Below are 18,285 nucleotides of genomic sequence, written 5' to 3' on the forward strand. Positions count from 1 at the left end.
GCTTATTTTTAATGCTTATGTAAATTGTGGTTTGCATTTATTTATGTTGTATCTTCCTCTACTGAGCCATAAATTCTACTTTGCTATTGTCTGCTGGTCATTTCTATCTGTTTATTTCTGGCATCTCAATTTTAGTATGTTCACAATTGATGTAATCATATTTTCCCCAAAATCCAGTTGTCTTTTTTTTTTCTTTTTTTAAATTAAAGGGGCAGGGATATAGACTGCACGCCTTACAGGGAAGAGTGGCAAAGCCCTCCCCCCTTTTTTTTAGAGAGAGTGCACAAGCAGGGGGCAGGGGGGCAGCAGGCAGAGGGAGAAGCAAAGCTCCCCACTGAGTAAGGAGCAGGACTCCATCGCAGGACCTTGGGATCATGACCTGAGCCAAAAGCAGACGCTTAAATTGATTGACACCCAGGAGTCCTGGAGAAGCAGACTTCCTGCTGAGCAGGGAGCCCCACATGAGGCTTGATCCCAGGACCCTGGGATCATGACCTGAGCCAAAGACAAATGCTCAACTGACTGAGCCACCCAGGTGTCCCTCCAGTTGTCTTATAGTCTACATTTTAACTTAATGCTGTAACCATCTTTCAAGTCTATAAGACTTAAAGCTTAGTATCACTTTTAACTTAAATCATTGTGAAATCTGTGATGATTCATTTCTCAACTTTTATTCTCTCTTCTCACAATGACTAGTTTTGGTTCTTCGCCATTAGTTCTCCAACCTAGCTAATGATCATCAGAGTCACTTTTTGAAAAAAAAATACAGAGTCCAGCTTCCCTCCTGACTCCATCATCATACAAAGAGTGATTCAGTAGGTCTGGGGCCTGGTCCCAGGATCCATTAATTACCAGTCCCTGATGATTCAGAAGGTTTGGGAGCTACTGACCTAGACCAATAGCTTCATTTCTACCAATAGGCTCTTCCTTCTGGCCCCTTTAGATTTGCCCTCAAGGATATGTATCGTGCATGACTGGGCACCTCCGAGATTTGAGTTTCGAAATTATAGCTCTGAGTATATGCTTTTTTTAAAAAAAAATAAAGGATTTTATTTATTTATTTGACAGAGAGGGTGAAAGAGCACGAGCAGGGGGAACAGTAGAGGGAGAAGCAGGCTCCCTGCTGAGCAGGGAGGCTGGCAGGACCCTGGGTCAGGACCGAAGTTGAAGACCGACAGTTAACCATCTGGGCTACCCAGGTGCCCCCATTTGTATCTGTTTTTGTGGGTCATTTAGGAACCTCTCTGATATGGTCCTAGTTGACTTTCCAGTCATATTTTCTGTTGCTTTCTTTTTACGTTCTTTATATTTCCCTGGCATTGGTGCCTTTGCTTATGATTTTCCCTTTATGCGAGTATACGTTTATTCTTCAAGGAACAATTCAAGCCCTACTTATCAAATTGTCCCATTTACTCCAGTTCCCTAAAGTAGTTTCTTTGGTGGCCAGAAGCCACCAGAAGTGCACCTTAATTCTTTATCAGGATCTCTTTTAATACTAAAGGTAGTTAAGAACCAACATTTACTGAGCATGTACCAGATTGTGCCTTAAACTTAACATGCATGTGTTATTTAATTTAAACCTCATAATAAGTCCAGGGGAAATACTATTAATTTGCAATTTTACAAATGAAAAATCAGAGACAGAAAAATGATCCCTCACAAAGACACATAAGGAATCCAATGGGAGTACTAGGATTTGAATCCAGGTGATTTGATTTCAGAGCCTGTACTCTCATTCATTAGGCCCTCCCAGCTCTTTCATAAGCCTTTCTTTCTGCTCAAAGCCAAATGCACTTATATTTATATTTCTGTCTTATCTCCCATTGCTTGAGTGTGGAAGGAATGATTAATCTCTGTTTAAATCACAGAACCTAGCACAGTGCCTTACATGTATAAATGGCGCCATAGGTATTTTATCTTTTTGGTGTGTGTCTTTTCTTTTTTTTACAGTTTTCAAACAAAAGACTATTACCAGTTGGATGGACACTAAAGGAAACAAGACAACTGAATCAGAAAGGTATAGAAACATGCCTATATAGAAGAATATGTGACATGATATATGAATGTTTTATCTTGGTTCATGTCACTTTCTCCTTGCTTTCCCATTTTTTTATATGTTTATTTATTTACTTTTTCACTTACAAATACTAATTTTTAGAGTCCTTCATGTGCTAGGGTCTATACTTGACATACAGAGATGAAAAAGGAGTGTAGTCTGTGTGTTTAAGATATAGTACACTGGTGGCAGTTGCAAAAACACATGATTATTACATAGTGTGATAAATAGAACAGAAAGGTATAAACAGAGAACAGTGGTGGTTAGCATATAGAACCAAGAATTAGCTTTATCTTTGCAGGAAGGCCTGCCAGGAGGGGAGTGAAGTTTAACATTTAAAGGAACGGCAGGTATTTCCCAGGCATAGAGTTGGGGAAAGGGCGCTTTAGGCATATGTGCAGTCATGGAGTCATGAAAGAGCACGCTCTGTGTTTAGGATATCACCAGTAATTTAATTACTGCTGTGACACGGGGAGTGTGGTTGGATAAGTGATTTTTTATACCATAAATTCTTTTTATTGTATCGTAATTTCTGTTGTCTCATTAGTTCTTTTTATTCTGTTGTAGTTTGCATAGTAAAGAAAACAACAATACAAGAGTAGAATCCATGATGAGTTCTGTACAAAAAGATAACTTTTACCAACATAATGTGGAAAAATTAGAAAATGTTTCTCAGCTAAGTCTTGATAAATCACCTGTTGAGAAAAGTACACAATATTTGAATCAGCATCAGACTGTAGCTATGTGTAAGTGGCAAAATGAAGGGAAGCATACAGAGAGGCTTTTAGAAAGTGAACCTTCGTCAGTAACTCTGGTACCAGAGCGATTCAGTAATGCTAACGTTGATCAGTCATCCCGAAATGATGATCACAGTGACACAGATAGTGAGGGAAGTAGAGATAACCAACAATTTTTGACACCTGTAAAGTTAACAAATAAAAAGCAGACCACAGAAGGTGAACAGGCCAGAGAAGCCAGAAGCCACCAGAAGTGCAGCAAGTCTTGCCGTCCTGGAGAAGACTGTGCGGGTTGTCAGCAGGAAGAGGTAGATGTGGTGCCAGAGAGTCCCTTGTCAGATGTCGGCTCTGAGGATGTTGGTACTGAACTGAAAAATGCCAACAAACTGAGTAGACAAGAGAGTAGTTTAGGAAATTCTCCTCCCTTTGAGAAAGAAAGTGAACCTGAGTCACCAATGGACGTGGATAATTCCAAAAATAGTTGTCAGGACTCAGAAGCAGATGAAGAGACAAGTCCAGGTTTTGATGAACAAGAAGATAGCAATTCCTCCCAAACAGCAAGTAAACTTTCAAGGTTCCAAGCAAGAGAAGCCAACACTGAATTGAGGAAACGGTCCTCTTCTAAAGAAGGTGAAATTCGATTACATTTTCAATTTGAAGGAGGAGAGACTCGGAGTGGAATGAATGATTTAAATGCCAGACCACCTGGAAGCAATTCTGGCCTGAATGTAGAATGTAGAAATTCAAAGCAACATGGGAAAAAGGATTCTAAAATCACAGATCATTTCATGAGAATGCCCAAAGCAGAGGACAAAAGGTAATTTTTTTCAACAAGACTGTCTCCAATAGTGTAATACCTTTTATAATTTTGCAAGGGGGTTTAACAAAGTTATGGTTTACACTAAAGCGAAGAAATAGTTGTGTTTCCTGTTAATTACTTATGGTAAATTTAAACCTAGATTCAAAAAGACCAAAACAGATAACCAGAAGCAAATGAATATTATTAATGGGAATTTTTTGGTTTCATGATTTTCCTTCTGGAATTTATGGGGATTATCAGAATATAAAAATACTAGGTTGATAGTAGCTTCTGTTTATGTATCAATTTTTCTAAGTTTTTGTATACTACATTTTCTCTAATGCTCTAATGGGTAGGCAGGCGATATTGTACTCACTTCGCTAATGAGAAAACTGAAATTTGAATTAGAGAATTCACTGAAATTTTAACTTGTGGGTGGTAATGCTGGACCTTAAATCAGTCTGTCTGATTATAAAGCTTACAGTTATCCCATATGGAATCTTCAAGCTTGCTCTCCATAATTTCTGTGATATTTTCTGTCACATGTGCCACAGTAAGTTCACTTTGTTGAAAATTATTCTAGAAACCTGAGAAGTAGCTGATGCTATAAACCATGACTCATTTGGCAGTGTGCATATTCTTACCTGGTCTTTTTTGGGAAGGTGATTTCCTCTGTTTAGAAATTCTTAACACAGACTTGAAAATAAGCTCTTCAGTTTTACTCTAAGGTTTATAATTTTTTCTTTTGATTATAAGTACCTAGGGGAGAGAGCAAGCCTGGCACACTTTTTTTAAAAAAAGATTTTATTTATTTATGTGAGAGAGAGTGTGTGTGCACTCAAGCTAGAGTCGGGGACAGGCACAGGGGGAGGAATAAACAGACTCCCTGCTGAGCAGGGAGCTCAACGCAGGGCTTAGTCCTGGATCCTGGGATTATGACCTCAACTGAAGACAGACGACTGACTGAGCCACCCAGGCACCCCTTGGCATGTTTTAAACAATAACATTCTGGGTAAGTTTTGTACTTGTTTATCCAACAAAAACTAGCAGTGAGTGATTGTGACTGAATACATTTGTTTTGACCTTAGAAAAGAACAGTGTGAAATCAAGCATCAAAGAACAGAAAGGAAGATACCTAAATACATTCCACCTCACCTTTCTCCAGATAAGAAATGGCTTGGAACTCCTATTGAGGAGATGAGAAGACTGCCTAGATGTGGGATCCGGCTGCCTCTCTTGAGACCATCTGCTAATCACACAGTAACTATTCGGGTAGGTATTACTTCTTACCGAAAAAGAGAGGAGACTCTTAAATCTTGATTTATTATGGTACTTACTAATGTGAAAAAGAGACCAAGTCATAGAAACTGCTTCTCTTTTCTGGATATATAAAATACTAAGAAGTCTGTAGAGAGATATAATGATAGCTTATTTGATAATAGTACTTAATACACACATAAGATGAATCATTTTCAGCTGATAAGGAAATTGACTTTCTCAGTTTTCTTTTGGGAGAGGGAGAAGCAGGCTCCCTGCTGAGCAAGGAGCTTGATGTGGTACTCTATCCCAGGATCCTGGGATCATGACTTAAACTGAAGGTAGACAGACACTTAACCAACTAAGCCACCCAGGCGCCCCACCACAGTCCAATTTTTAAAATTTTATTTTATTTTATTTTGTTTGATTATTTTAGATTATACTGATTTATGAGAGAGAGAGAGCATGAATAAGGGAGACAGGGAGAGGAGGCTCCCCACTGAGCAGGGAGTCCAATGCAGGGCTAGATCCCATTGGGATCATTACCTGAGCCAAAGGCACATCCTTAACTGACTGAGCCATCCACGTGCCCCAAGATTTCGTTTTTTTAAAGTAATCTCTACACTCAACATGGGGCTTGAACTCATGACCAAGATCAAGAGCCTTGTGCTCCACTGACTGAAATAGCCAGGTACCCCTCTTAATCCAATTTTAGGTTTCTGTCACTCATTGGGTAGTTTTAGAATTTTTTTGTCTCTGTATTAGATTTCACAGGAACTACTTTAAAAAAAATCCCTTTTATTATATAGCTTAGTCTGGGGTTGATTAGATATTTTGAAGTATAGAATTTATCATGGTTAGAGGTAGAAGCAACATTGAATGAGGTAGGGTTTGAGCTGAGCTCTAAAAGATGAGCACAGGAGTGCCTGGATGGTTGAGTAGGTTAAGCATCTGACTCTTGATTTTGTCTTAAGTCATGATCTCAGGGTCATGGTATGGAGCCCTGCATTGGGCTCTGTGCTTAGTATGGAGTCTGCTTGAGATTCTCTCTCTTCCTCCCCACATCCATGCTCACTCATTCTTTCTCAAATAAATAACTAAATCTTAAAAAAAAAAAAAAGAGGCAGAAATTTCTGATGGAGAATTAATAAGAGAATTCCAAGACACATACATAATCCTTAGAAGAAGAGGCTTTGTAGTTGAAAAACTATTTGCTTTAGACATGGAAAATAATTACTAGAGCTTAGAATTTGGATGGAAGATGGTGGAAGACAAGTCTTGAAAAGTGGATTAGGTCCATATTATAAAGGGCTTTAGGTATCAGGAATTGGACTTGAGTCTGTAGGTATTGGAAATTGTTAAAATGTCTGTCCATACAATAGTTATGCTAAAGCAGGATTAATCAGACAGTTGTGTGGAAGGAAGGTCGAAGTGAGATACATTGAAAACAGAATTGTAATGTAAGAGCTCAGATAAGAGATGAAAAATACGCAAACAATAATTATCAAATTGTGTTGCATGGAAGTGGATCATGGTTTCTTAGGAAATTTGACTCATCTGTTACTTCTGAAGTATATTTTTAACTGTGAAAAGCCTGTAATAAAGGAACTAACATACTCAAATATGAAAATGCTTAATATATTTTACTCAGCAGATTTTACCAAGAGAACTCATTTTAGTGCAGACCATACCATTGATGTTCCCTTATCACTGCTGTTTAACTGAAGATTTTCCTTAAGCCTCAGAGTAACAGTTTGAAAACCTTACTGTCCATCGATAGATGAATGGACAAAGAAGAAGTGGTATATATACACAATGCAATATTACTCAGCCCTCAAAAAGAATGAAATCTTCCCATTCACAATGATGTGGGTGGAACTCGAAGGTATTATGCTAAGCAAAATAAGTCAGTCAGAGGGACAAATGCCATATGATTTCACTCATGTGGAATTTAAGAAACAAAACAGTTGAATATGAGGGAAGGAAAAATAAAATAAGATGAAAATCAAGAGGGAGGCAAATCATAAGAGATGCTAAACTCTAGGAAATAGAATTGGGGGAGGGTTGGGGGAAGGGGTAATTGGGTGATGGGTATTAAGGAGGATGTAGTGAGCGCTGGGTATTATATGCAGCTGATGAATCATTAGACTCCGCCTCTGAAACTATAAAAACAAAAACATCATTTGCAATTATTTAGGCATAGCAGTAGGATTTTCTTAATACTGTGTAAGAGATATAAATGTAAATTAAGTAGAAGGTTGATACAAGCTTTAGCTGTCATCCCTAATTTTGTATTTTGTATTTCCTTGTCATTTATTGATGTTGGAACAAGTAAAGGTTACTGTAAAAATTATATTTATAAAAATAGTTTTATTTTGTTTATATATGATTTCATATGAGATTACTTAGGTGAAGAAAGGGATATGGTATTTAAAAGAATTTGCAAATCACTGAGATAGGGTAATGTGGAAATAAAAAGAGCATGTAGATGGTTGCTTTGTTTTGGGGTAAAATTGATAGGATGTGGTGAATATTCTTAAATACAGGGTAAGGGAAAAGGAGGCACTGATAATGAAGGGAGAAATAAGAAAAGGCTGGATGACTGAGAAAATGTTAATGGTCAGGATTCGGAGAGAAGATTAATTGGGGAGAGAAGTGGTATTTTGAGTTAACTGCCTTTCTTTGTCTCCGTGTCTGTAAGTAAAACCGAAAGCATCCTATACCATCATTACTTAATCTCTGAAATTACTGTTTACTTATTTTTAGATATAACCTGTGAATTTTAAGTCTTTTTTATTAAAAGATCTTTCTCTTATTACAAGAGTAATGCAGGGTCATTGTAAACAAACAAAAGGCAGCTATTATATGAAAGTATGTAGCTCAAAACCCATGTCTTTCTTAGTCCTATTTCCAGAGTTTAGCAGTTTGGTGTATTTTCTTCTAGATTCCTTTTTATGAATACAATAATATATACATGTAGTTAATAATTATTGGATAAACCTAGTTACATTTCTAAGATGCCACATATTAATAGTTACACATTTTAGAGTAATAAAATAAAGCTGATACTGTTAGAAATGTAGTGCAGGGACATGTTATTTGGTGTTTGTTTATCTTTAAAGACATGATAAAAACATGTAGAACCACATTCAGATACAAACACACAAAGCCTACTTTTATATATATCATGTGTTCCCATGTGTGTGAACCTGGACTGGTACCTGTTCTGTCACCTCTGATCACATGGAATATTTTTACAAAATCACCTTTGGGGCCTCCAGCTGAGGTTGAAAACACTTTTAGCATAGTTGTTGACTCTTGACTCTTCTTTCTTCCTCAAAATATTCTTGTCCCTTGGCTTCTATGATAGCATATAATCCTAGTTTTCTTCCTACCTCCTTAGCCATGTCTTATGTTCCTTTAGTTTTTCTGGCATATGTGGCCATTAAATCTTGTTAGAGTTTCTCAAGGCTTTTCCATAGGTCCTGTTTTTTTCTCACTTTCTTTCTATGGGTGGTCTCTTCCACAATGAGGGTTTTAACAGCCACCTGTATAGATGGCCTACAACTTTATTTCTCTGGAGTTGCAGACATTCTTTTTCCTTTTTCTTTTCTTTCTTTCTTTTTTTTTTTTTTTTTCCTTTTCTGGGACTGGGGGAGCAGAGGGAGAGAGAGAATCCTAGACAGTCTCCACACCCAGAGCAGAGTCTGACTCAGGGCTTGATCTTAAAGCCCTGAGATCATGACATGAGCTGAAATCAAGAATTGGATGCTTGACTGACTGAGCCACCCAGGTGCTTCTTGAGTTACAGACTTTTTATGAGCTGTGTATTGGACAGTCTTCCTTTCCATAAGCTATTCCCTTTTTGAGGAACGAGCTTCATGTCTTCCTTTTCATAGTGAACTTTATTCTTTTTTTTTAAAAAGATTTTATTTATTTATTTGACAGAGAGAGATCACAGTAGACAGAGAGGCAGGCAGAGAGAGAGAGAGGGAAGCAGGCTCCCTGCTGAGCAGGGAGCCCTATGCGGGACTCGATCCCAGGACCCTGAGATCATGACCCGAGCCGAAGGCAGCGGCCCAACCCACTGAGCCACCCAGGTGCCCCCATAGTGAACTTTATTCTTAAGAGTTCAGCTCAATTGCCACTTCCTCAAGGAAGCCTTCTCTAAGCTCACCAGGTGAGTTGGAATTGTCTAGAGTAGGTTCTCATAAAACCATGAAGCTCTCATTCATAACATATTACGGTTCAAATTTTACATTTATGTGATTGTTTATTTGCAGTGAAGAACTAATTCGTGCTACAGCATGGATGAACCTTAAAAACATTACATTTAAAAAGAGACCAGACACAAAAGGCCACATACTGTATGATTCCATTTATAGGAAATCTCCAGAATAGGCAAAATGTAAACCTTTCATGTTTCAAATATTCTTTTCCTCTGGGACGCCTGGGTGGCTCAGTTGGTTAAGCAGCTGCCTTCGGCTCAGGTCATGATCCCGGCGTCCTGGGATCGAGTCCCACATCGGGCTCCTTGCTCAGCAGGGAGCCTGCTTCTCCCTCTGCCTCTGCCTGCCATTCTGTCTGCCTGTGCTCGCTCTCTCCCCCTCTCTCTCTCTGATAAATAAATAAAATCTTTAAAAAAAAAAAAAAAAAAAAAAAAAAACAAATATTCTTTTCCTCAAACATTTGTTTAATGCTTATTATAAGTAGCATATGTGTATGTGTACACATACATATGTATTTGCATATATATGTATCTATGTACACATACAAAAACGTATAAACCAGGCTCTGTCATAAATATTTAGAGTCCACAGTTAATATGGTTACTATTCTCAAGAAATTTAGAGTCCAGTGGGGGAAGGAAAAACAGATGTTTTCTGGTGTGATAATGATCTATTAAAACAAGAGGGAAGAAACTAATTGACCTTAAGTTTTTGAAGATTTCTTAGAGGAAATGAAATTTGAATTGCGTGTTGAAGTTCAGAATAGATGTTTAACCAGGTAGTGTGAGTAAGAGGATGTTAAAAATTGAGAACATCATTTGTATCACTATAGGTAGAGGGGAGCCATTATAAGATTAGGAGCCTGAGAATACTTTAGAAAGATTGAGTTTGTTCTCAAGTAAGGAGTTTATGGAGGGTGAATATCTGGGGGCAGTGGGAGTTAGGGGAGGGATAGAAGGGAAGCAATAATGAGGAACAAGGGCCTAGATGGGATGGAGATGGAATGAGCAAACATGATGAGTTGGAAACTGATCAACTGGAAATAAGGAGCAGGAACAGCTGGAGAGGACTTCTGAGATTTCTTACTGAGGAGCTGGTCTGCATTTTATAGCATTTGCTTTGGCTGCTTTCTTTGGATTATTTTGTAGAAGGTATGCCTCGTTTCGATGCACTTATAGTTTCCTTGTTTCCCTCTTTTTCAGGTAGACCTTTTGCGAGCAGGAGAAGTTCCTAAACCTTTCCCAACACATTTTAAAGATTTGTGGGACAACAAGCATGTTAAGATGCCTTGTTCAGAACAAAACTTGTACCCTGTGGAAGATGAAGTAAGCACAAAACAGATGTTCTTTTATTCTCTGAAAGACAATTTTGTATGTGCTTATTTGACTTCTGATTCTTTGACCTAAAAGAACTTAGAATAATTTCATTTATTTCTTTTCCTTAAAGAATGGTGAGCGAACTGCAGGGAGCCGGTGGGAGCTCATTCAGACTGCACTTCTCAACAAATTCACAAGACCCCAAAACCTGAAGGTAGTTGCTTTTGCTATTGTTCTTAGAGATAGGTCTTGTGTCTCCCTCAAAGGCATTTTTTGATCTTTGATAGACTCTTAAAGGGGAAAGAAGAGTCAAGAGTCAACAACTATGGTAAAAGTATTTTCAGCCTTAGCTGGAGGCCCCAAAGGTGATTTTGTAAAAATATTCCATGTGATCAGAGGTGACAGAGGTAACAGCCTGTTTGTTTGCAAATTGCTTAGTTCTTGAGGAACTATCTTAAGAGACATTTTGGGTTTCCACTCCATCACTAGTAAATGAGTAGAAGAATCTAGAGTTGTAAATGACTTGCCTGGAGACACACAGAATAATTTGGAGAACCAGAAATAAGACCTTTGTTTCTTGATTCCCCATCCAGTTTCCTTCAGACAAAGCTTCTCTTTTATTTTTGAAAATTATCATGTTTCTGAAATGTCCTTAAAAATAAGTCAGGAAAGAATTATGACTTTAACAATATTTGCCAAAAGGGAAATATCATTTCCTAATGATTAAAGTACACATTAAACATTCTCTTTTGTATTGCTGTTAGTATAGCCTTCTAGCAATCTAATTATTTATTAATTTTACATTTTGGCAATAATTTAGTTTTTGATTTTTTTAAATATTTCACTTAAGACTGTAAGAGCAACGATTAGATTCTTTTTCTAATACCTAAAATATGGGTGAGTATAAGTGTTTTTTGGCGTTGTAGCCATGTAAGCTTTTGGAGTTTTTATAACTATTAACAATAACAGATTTTTCTATGTTTGTGTGAAAAGGGTTTTTTTTGTTGTTTTTTTTTCAAGGTTTTATTTATTTATTTGACAGCAATAGAGGGAGCGCAAGCAGGGGGAATGGGAGAGGGAGAAGTAGGTTTCCCACCGTGCAGGGAGCCTGATGCAGGGCTCAATCCCAGGACCCTGGGACCATGACCTGAGCTGAAGGTAGATGCTTAATGACTAAGGCACCCAGGCACCCCAGGGTTTCATTTTCTTTGAGAGACTTTGTTGTGTACAGTTTCCTCAGGTTTTATAGTGTTTCTCCATTTATATTCAACAAATTTTTCTTAAACTTTCTATACCTTTCTATAGCTCCTGTTTGTCTTTTTTCTCTACATGGAAAACATTGGATGTTGTACCATAATGTATTTTGAAAATTTCATTTCTCTAGATTTAATTTATTTAATTGACAGAGATCACAAGTAGGCAGAGAGGAAGGCAGGGAGAGAGAGCGGAGGAAGCAGGCTCCCCTCTGAACAGAGAGCTCGATCCCAGGACCCTGGGATCATGACCTGAGCTGAAGACAGAGACTTTAACCCACTGAGCCACCCAGGGGTCCCCAATTTCACTCCTTAAGGACAGTGTTTCTCAATCTTATAATGTACTCCCTTAAAATGGAAGAAACTCTGAGGGCCCCCCAGAGTTTACTTATTTTTAGTATAATGTTAATTACATATGTGCAAGCATCAAACATTAAACATAAACTCTTTATGCTTATAGTAACAGCTATATCCATTTGTTGTTTTTTTTTTTTTTTTTTTTTTTGGCATTTTAAGCTTTATGAACCATCATTTGAGTTGTGTTCATTATCACAGTGATAATTTATACTCAGTATCCCCTTTTTGCACAAAAGTTTTTTTTTTCAAGATTTTATTTATCTGACACAGAGAGAGTAAAAGTGTGCAGTAGAGGGAGAGGGAGAAGCAGACTCCCAGCTGAGCAGGAAGACCTATGCGGGACTCAATCCCAGGACCCTGGGATCATGACCTCAGCCAAAGGCAGACAGCTAACTAACTGAGCCACCCAGGTGCCCTGCACAAAAGTTTTTTAACCACTGATCTGAACCTCAAAATAGTATGCTGAGAACTTTAAAAAATACTTTATAAAGAAAAAAATTGTTCACTTTGTTTTTACTATTTACAATCACAAACAGTTAGTGGATGTCAGTAGATGCAAAGATGGCATTTGTATGGAGAACATGAGCTTGCAGATAAATACGATAGTGAGCACTTTGGTCCAGGTTCTGTAGAATTTGACAGTTCTGTACTGCTGTATTTCTTAGGATGGCTCAAAATTTTCACCATTTTTATCTGGTTAAAATACTTGCCTTCATTCTTACAATGTGTTATCTTTTGCCCTTTGTATTCCAAAACCATGAAAGCAGGCCACCCAAGAATACTATTTATACTCTATTTAAGAAACACTGTCTTAGGTCCTACGGCCTTATAAGCAGGATTATTTAAATTTTTCATGTTTCTTTAAGCATAAACACAATAATCATAGTGTTCTAAATTACCTTGTCTGCTCACCTCTTTAGCAATTCCTTAGTGCACCAGTGATTACTTTAAGAAGAGGTAATTGCTTTATTCTGAATTTCCCTTTCTTGTTTATTTTATGGTTGATTCAGCAGAACAGAGTAATTCATAGAGATTTTTCTTCTGTCTGCTTATGGTAATTGTTTCTTTTGCTGAAAGAACACTATGGGGGAAGGGAACATTAAGTCCCTCTTACTGAGTATAATAATCTTCTGCTTTTTTTTGATGTTGACTTAAGCAGGATTAGAAATGTAAAAAGTTTAAAAAAGGAATAGCGTCTTCAGAAGTCAGTTTACACAATAATATTCTTATAATGTATCTGATAATTTTCAAAGAATGGATGTCTTTGTGCTTTAATTGTGTGTATTATGAACTATGAATTAAAGGAAATCTTAGTAGTTGGTAGCTAAGAGTACAGGATAGTGTCCAGTTTTTCTAATGATAGGAGACCTTGTGGTAGACTACTTTTGAGACTTGAAGACTAAAGTAAAACTAAATATTAGTTAGGAATTAATGCTAATTATAAAATCATATTAAAAAATTAGAGTATAAAAGTTAGAATGTAAAATGTTTTTCCTTAACTAACTTTGAGGAATAATTTACATATAAGAACATGCATGCTTTTAAAGTATGTAATTTGATGATGTTTGACATTTGCATATAGCCATGAAACCCCCCTCTACAATCAAGGTATAGAACATTTCTGTCACCTTCAAAGATTCCTCTTATTCCTATAGTTTAATTCCTCTTTCTGCACTGTCTCCAGGCAGCTGTTGATTTGCTCTTTTACTTTTTCTTTTTTCTCTTCTCTTCTCTTTTCTTTTTATTTTTCTTTCTTTTTAACCATAGATTAGTTTACATTTTATATGAATGGAATCACATAGTATGTATGCTAGTGTGTCTGGCTTCCTTCACTTAGAATGAAAATCTTCAAGATTTGTCTGTTTTGTTGAGTTTATCAGCAATTTGTTGCAGTGTATGCATTGTTTGTCCTTTTACCTGTTGATAGAAATTGCTATTTAAGACTGTATGAGGTTCTGAAATCAGATGGTAATTAGAAAAAAAAAATCCTTAAAATCTTCTCTTAATGGAAAATTTTGTATGCAGCTGTAAGAAAAAGAAACACTTTTTCTTACCATATTATTTTATGATTGATGGTTTTCCTTTTTGAAGGAGCTTGGATATCCCTTGATTCCAAGTAAATATACATTGTTGGTTTACTTTTTAATCTCATTGCTTGGTAATTGTTTATATGGCATGAAGTGTTTTTCACGCAGCTCCTTGACAGAGTATTTTTAAAAACTTATTCAATTATGAGGAAATTTGGAAGGTTTACTGTAACCTAACAGTGTTTTTTCAACTTACATATACTTCAGTAAAAATATTGGAGATGTATATTATAAATATAAATAGTTGCTTGTAAATTCTGTTTGTTACATTAGTAATATATACATTATAAAATATAAGCAAAATAGAAATTTAAAATGAGATAAAATGTAATTACAAACACAGTTGACCCTTGAACAACACAGGTTTGAACTGCACCAGTCTCCTGTGCAGATTCTTTTTTGGTAATACGGTACTCTTAATGTATTTTCTTTGTAATTTTATTAATATTTTCTCTTACTTGATTTTAAGAATGCAGTTTATGATACATAAAACATGCAAAATATGTGTTAATCAACTATGTTATCAGGCTTTGGTCAACAGTAGGTTATTAGTAGGTGAGGTTTTTGGGGGAGTCAAAGTTACATGCAGATTTTCAATCCTTGTGTTGTTCCTGGGTCAACCATAATAGTTTTTTCTGCATAAGTAGTGGATTGTCTTATGCATACCCCACTCTGGTATTAAATAAAATTCATATGAGTAAGTTTTAAAGATTTTACTGGCTCTGTTCAACAATCTTTGAATCAGGCAGGGTCTTATCTAGCAGATGGAAAGGCACTCTAAGATCTGTACAAAATGAAAGACTTAAAGGCAAAAGGGAGTGGGATCAAGTATGTTACACTAGGAAAAAGTGGATTGGTTGTGGCAGTCATTTTCCTTTAGGGGATGAAAGAATTCTGTCAGGCTGATGAACTAACTAGTGCTGACCAGGTGGCTCCTCATTGACTGGTTTAAGATTCCATTTGTGGGAGAAGCTGAAACTGTAATTAAGTCTCTAGTGAAGTATGGCTTAGCATAATTGACTCCATTTGGGGCCTGTTTTGTTTTTATCACCATTAACCAAGAATAAAGTACTGCTTAGTCAGATGTCACACCAGTAGATGGCGTGCTATTTTGACTTTTCTCTCTGAGTAAATACACAGTTTATATGAACTGCTTGGGGAAGATAACCATTTATATGTAGCTTATAAAAATAGCTGATAATAAAGGGAAAAAGACCATTTTATGCCTTAGGCATCAGTCTTTTCTTATTATTGCCATCTCTCCCATGAAGCCTTTTTAGACATTTTTCCCTAATTTCCTCCTCTCATGAAATTTTAATACTGAAAATACACTGTATATTTGCATATATAGTGTGAAGTTATTGATAGCCAACAGTCATTAAGATATTTAATTTTTTTATCTCCAAGATCCAGTTTTATCCATTGAGAATGTATCACATCTGTTTATTTTATTTTTTTAATGAACTTTTTTTTTAAAAGATTTTATTTATTTATTTGACAGACACAGATCACAAATAGGCAGAGAGGGAGGCAGAGAAAGAGGAGGAAGCAGGCCCTCTGCTGAGCAGAGAGCCCGATATGGAGCTCCATCCCAGGACCCTGGGATCACGACCCGAGCCGAAGGCAGAGGCTTTAACCCACTGGGCCACCCAGACGCCCCTATCACCTCTGTTTATAATGCAAGTGTTAGAGTTACAATTTTTTTCCTATTGCTTGACCTTTCTAATCTCATTTTTCTTAAGAGAATGATAAATAATAATGAATATTCTGTTTGTATTCTGTTTGTCCATAGCTACTTACATGGAGTAGCTAATGGTAGGAGGAAGCTGAATGCTGATTACTGGAAATAAGTTCATAAAGGAGAAAAGGGTATTTGTAGATAATTTACCTGACTATATCATGAAGTTTTGTTTATGCTTTTTCCATAGGATGCTATTCTGAAATACAATGTGGCATATTCTAAGAAATGGGACTTTACAGCTTTGGTTGATTTCTGGGATAAGGTAAAAGTATGCTCATTTCTTTAACTTATGAAAATAATCTGTGTATAAAAATTTTGAGAAAATACCCATAAATCTGTCATACTAACATAATTATTATCCATTATTTTTGTGAAAAATATTTCCTATTATATGTATGCTTTGGGAGCTAATTTTGAATTTTGCTTTAATCTCTCATAATGCTCTGTTAAATATTTATACCATCATTAACAGTATTAATGGTTGTATGATATTTTATGATTATTTCATGATTGGAAACATCTAGGCTGCATCCAGTTTTCCTCTGTTCTCATTTACACTGTAGTAACATGTTTATGTATGTTTGTGTAGGTATATATACACACACACACACACATATATATGGGGATGTATATATATATGTTTTCCCAAATTCAATATTGCTTCCTTGGGTGATTTCCAGAAATTAGATGGCTAGGTCAAAGGGCACAGAATTATAGCCTGGGGTTTATGCTGTAAAATCCTTTTCCATAACAAATTGTAGTAATTTAGTATACCATTTTAATGGGTAAGAATACTACTTTCATAGTTGTGTTAGAAAAATGAAAGCATGGCAAAAGAGGGAGTGCCACAAATAAATTTAAAAATTTGCATGGAAGGGTGCCTAGGTGGTTCAGCTGGTTAAGCCTTTGACTCTTGGTTTTAGCTCAGGTCATGGTCTCAGGATCCTGAGATGGAGCCCTGCTTTGGGCTCCATGCTTAGTATAGAGTCGCTTGTCCCTCTCCTTCTGCTCCTCCCCAAAACTCTGTCTCTAGAATAAATAAATAAAATCTTAAAAACAAATAAATAAAATCTTAAAAACAAATAAATAAAATTTGCATGGAAAATCAAAGAAAGATGACATCTCATTTGGAAAGTGTAATTAGCACATAAAGCTCCCTGTACGTTACCTTCTGCAGTGTATAAGAGCTTACTATGTTTGTTAAATTTGTTGCCTAAGAAAGTGTTCCTGTAAGATATTCAAGCCTCTTGGAAAAGCAAATTTTGGTTAGGATAAAGTAATTTTCTAGTAACTATGGTGGTATCACTGGGAGAATGAGAGATCTCCAGTTTAAATGACTTTAATTCTTAGACTGTTAACAGGTAATTTTACTAATAAAATGTGAGGTTTATAATATAAATTTGTAATCAACTTGCTTTTAAAGCTTGAGATCATTCTTTTTCCTGTGTATGTCCTTTATCTACTACATTTTTTTCACAGACCAAGAGAAATACGTTCAGCTACTTTTTTTTTTTAACTTTTAATTCTTTATTTTTTATAAACATATATTTTTATCCCCAGGGGTACAGGTCTGTAAATCACCAGGTTTACACACTTCACAGCACTCACCAAAGCATATACCCTCCCCAATGTCCATAACCCCACCCCCCTTCTCCCAACCCCCCTCCCCCCAGCAACCCTCAGTTTCTTTTTTTTTTTTTTTTTTTATAAACATATATTTTTATCCCCAGGGGTACAGGTCTGTGAATTGCCAGGTTTACACACTTCACAGCACTCACCAAAGCACATACCCTCCCCAATGTCTATAATCCCACCCCCTTCTCCCAAACCCCCTCCCCCCAGCAACCCTCAGTTTGTTTTGTGAGGATAAGAGTCACTTATGGTTTGTCTCCCTCCCAATCCCATCTTCTTTCATTTATTCTTCTCGTACCCACTTAAGCTACGTTCAGCTACTTTTGAGGAAAAGAATAATAAAGGGAATTGCATTTATTGAAGACATATGTATGAAAAGGAATATAATATTGAATTTAATCCTCAAACACTTTTGTGAAGTGTAGATATCACATTCAATTTAGAGAGGAAAGTAGACTTAGAACTTAAGTAACTTGGTCAGCATTATACAAATATTGAGAGAATTCACCAACAAAGTATTGGGGGATCTAGATTTGAGCTCAGATCAATTCCATCACAAAATAATGTTCTTTTTCTTTCTTTCTTTCTTTTTTTAAAGTAGGCTCCGTGCCCAGCGTGGAGCCCAACTCAGGGCTTGAAGTCACAATCCTAAGATCAAGACCTGAGTTAAGATCAAGAGTCAGACTTAAAGTTTTTGTTCTTTTTTTCTTATAATGATGTTTAACCCTTAAGAACACTGAACACCCTTACGTATAAGCCATTGTTTTATTAAAGATAGAATTGATTGACAGTCTTATCATCAGAAAGCAGGGAGCCCTGAA

At 36.5% G+C, this 18,285-nt stretch overlaps 1 protein-coding gene across 4 annotated transcripts in view; it reads left to right on the forward strand.

The window, feature by feature from the left end:
* Window positions 1-18,285, forward strand: part of PARG (poly(ADP-ribose) glycohydrolase) — a 125,583-nt gene that overhangs the window by 5,582 nt on the left and 101,716 nt on the right. For all 4 annotated transcript variants that reach the window (XM_059169617.1, XM_059169616.1, XM_059169614.1 and 1 more), the window contains exons 2-7: window positions 1,951-2,017; window positions 2,624-3,610; window positions 4,681-4,864; window positions 10,281-10,403; window positions 10,525-10,608; window positions 16,020-16,094. In XM_059169617.1, the coding sequence (XP_059025600.1) occupies window positions 1,980-2,017; window positions 2,624-3,610; window positions 4,681-4,864; window positions 10,281-10,403; window positions 10,525-10,608; window positions 16,020-16,094 (1,491 nt within the window). In that variant the 5' untranslated portion in view covers window positions 1,951-1,979. The remainder of the gene's footprint in view (window positions 1-1,950; window positions 2,018-2,623; window positions 3,611-4,680; window positions 4,865-10,280; window positions 10,404-10,524; window positions 10,609-16,019; window positions 16,095-18,285) is intronic.

This window comes from Mustela lutreola, chromosome 4 (genome assembly GCF_030435805.1).
Source record: "Mustela lutreola isolate mMusLut2 chromosome 4, mMusLut2.pri, whole genome shotgun sequence".
NCBI classification, from domain to species: domain Eukaryota; kingdom Metazoa; phylum Chordata; class Mammalia; order Carnivora; family Mustelidae; genus Mustela; species Mustela lutreola.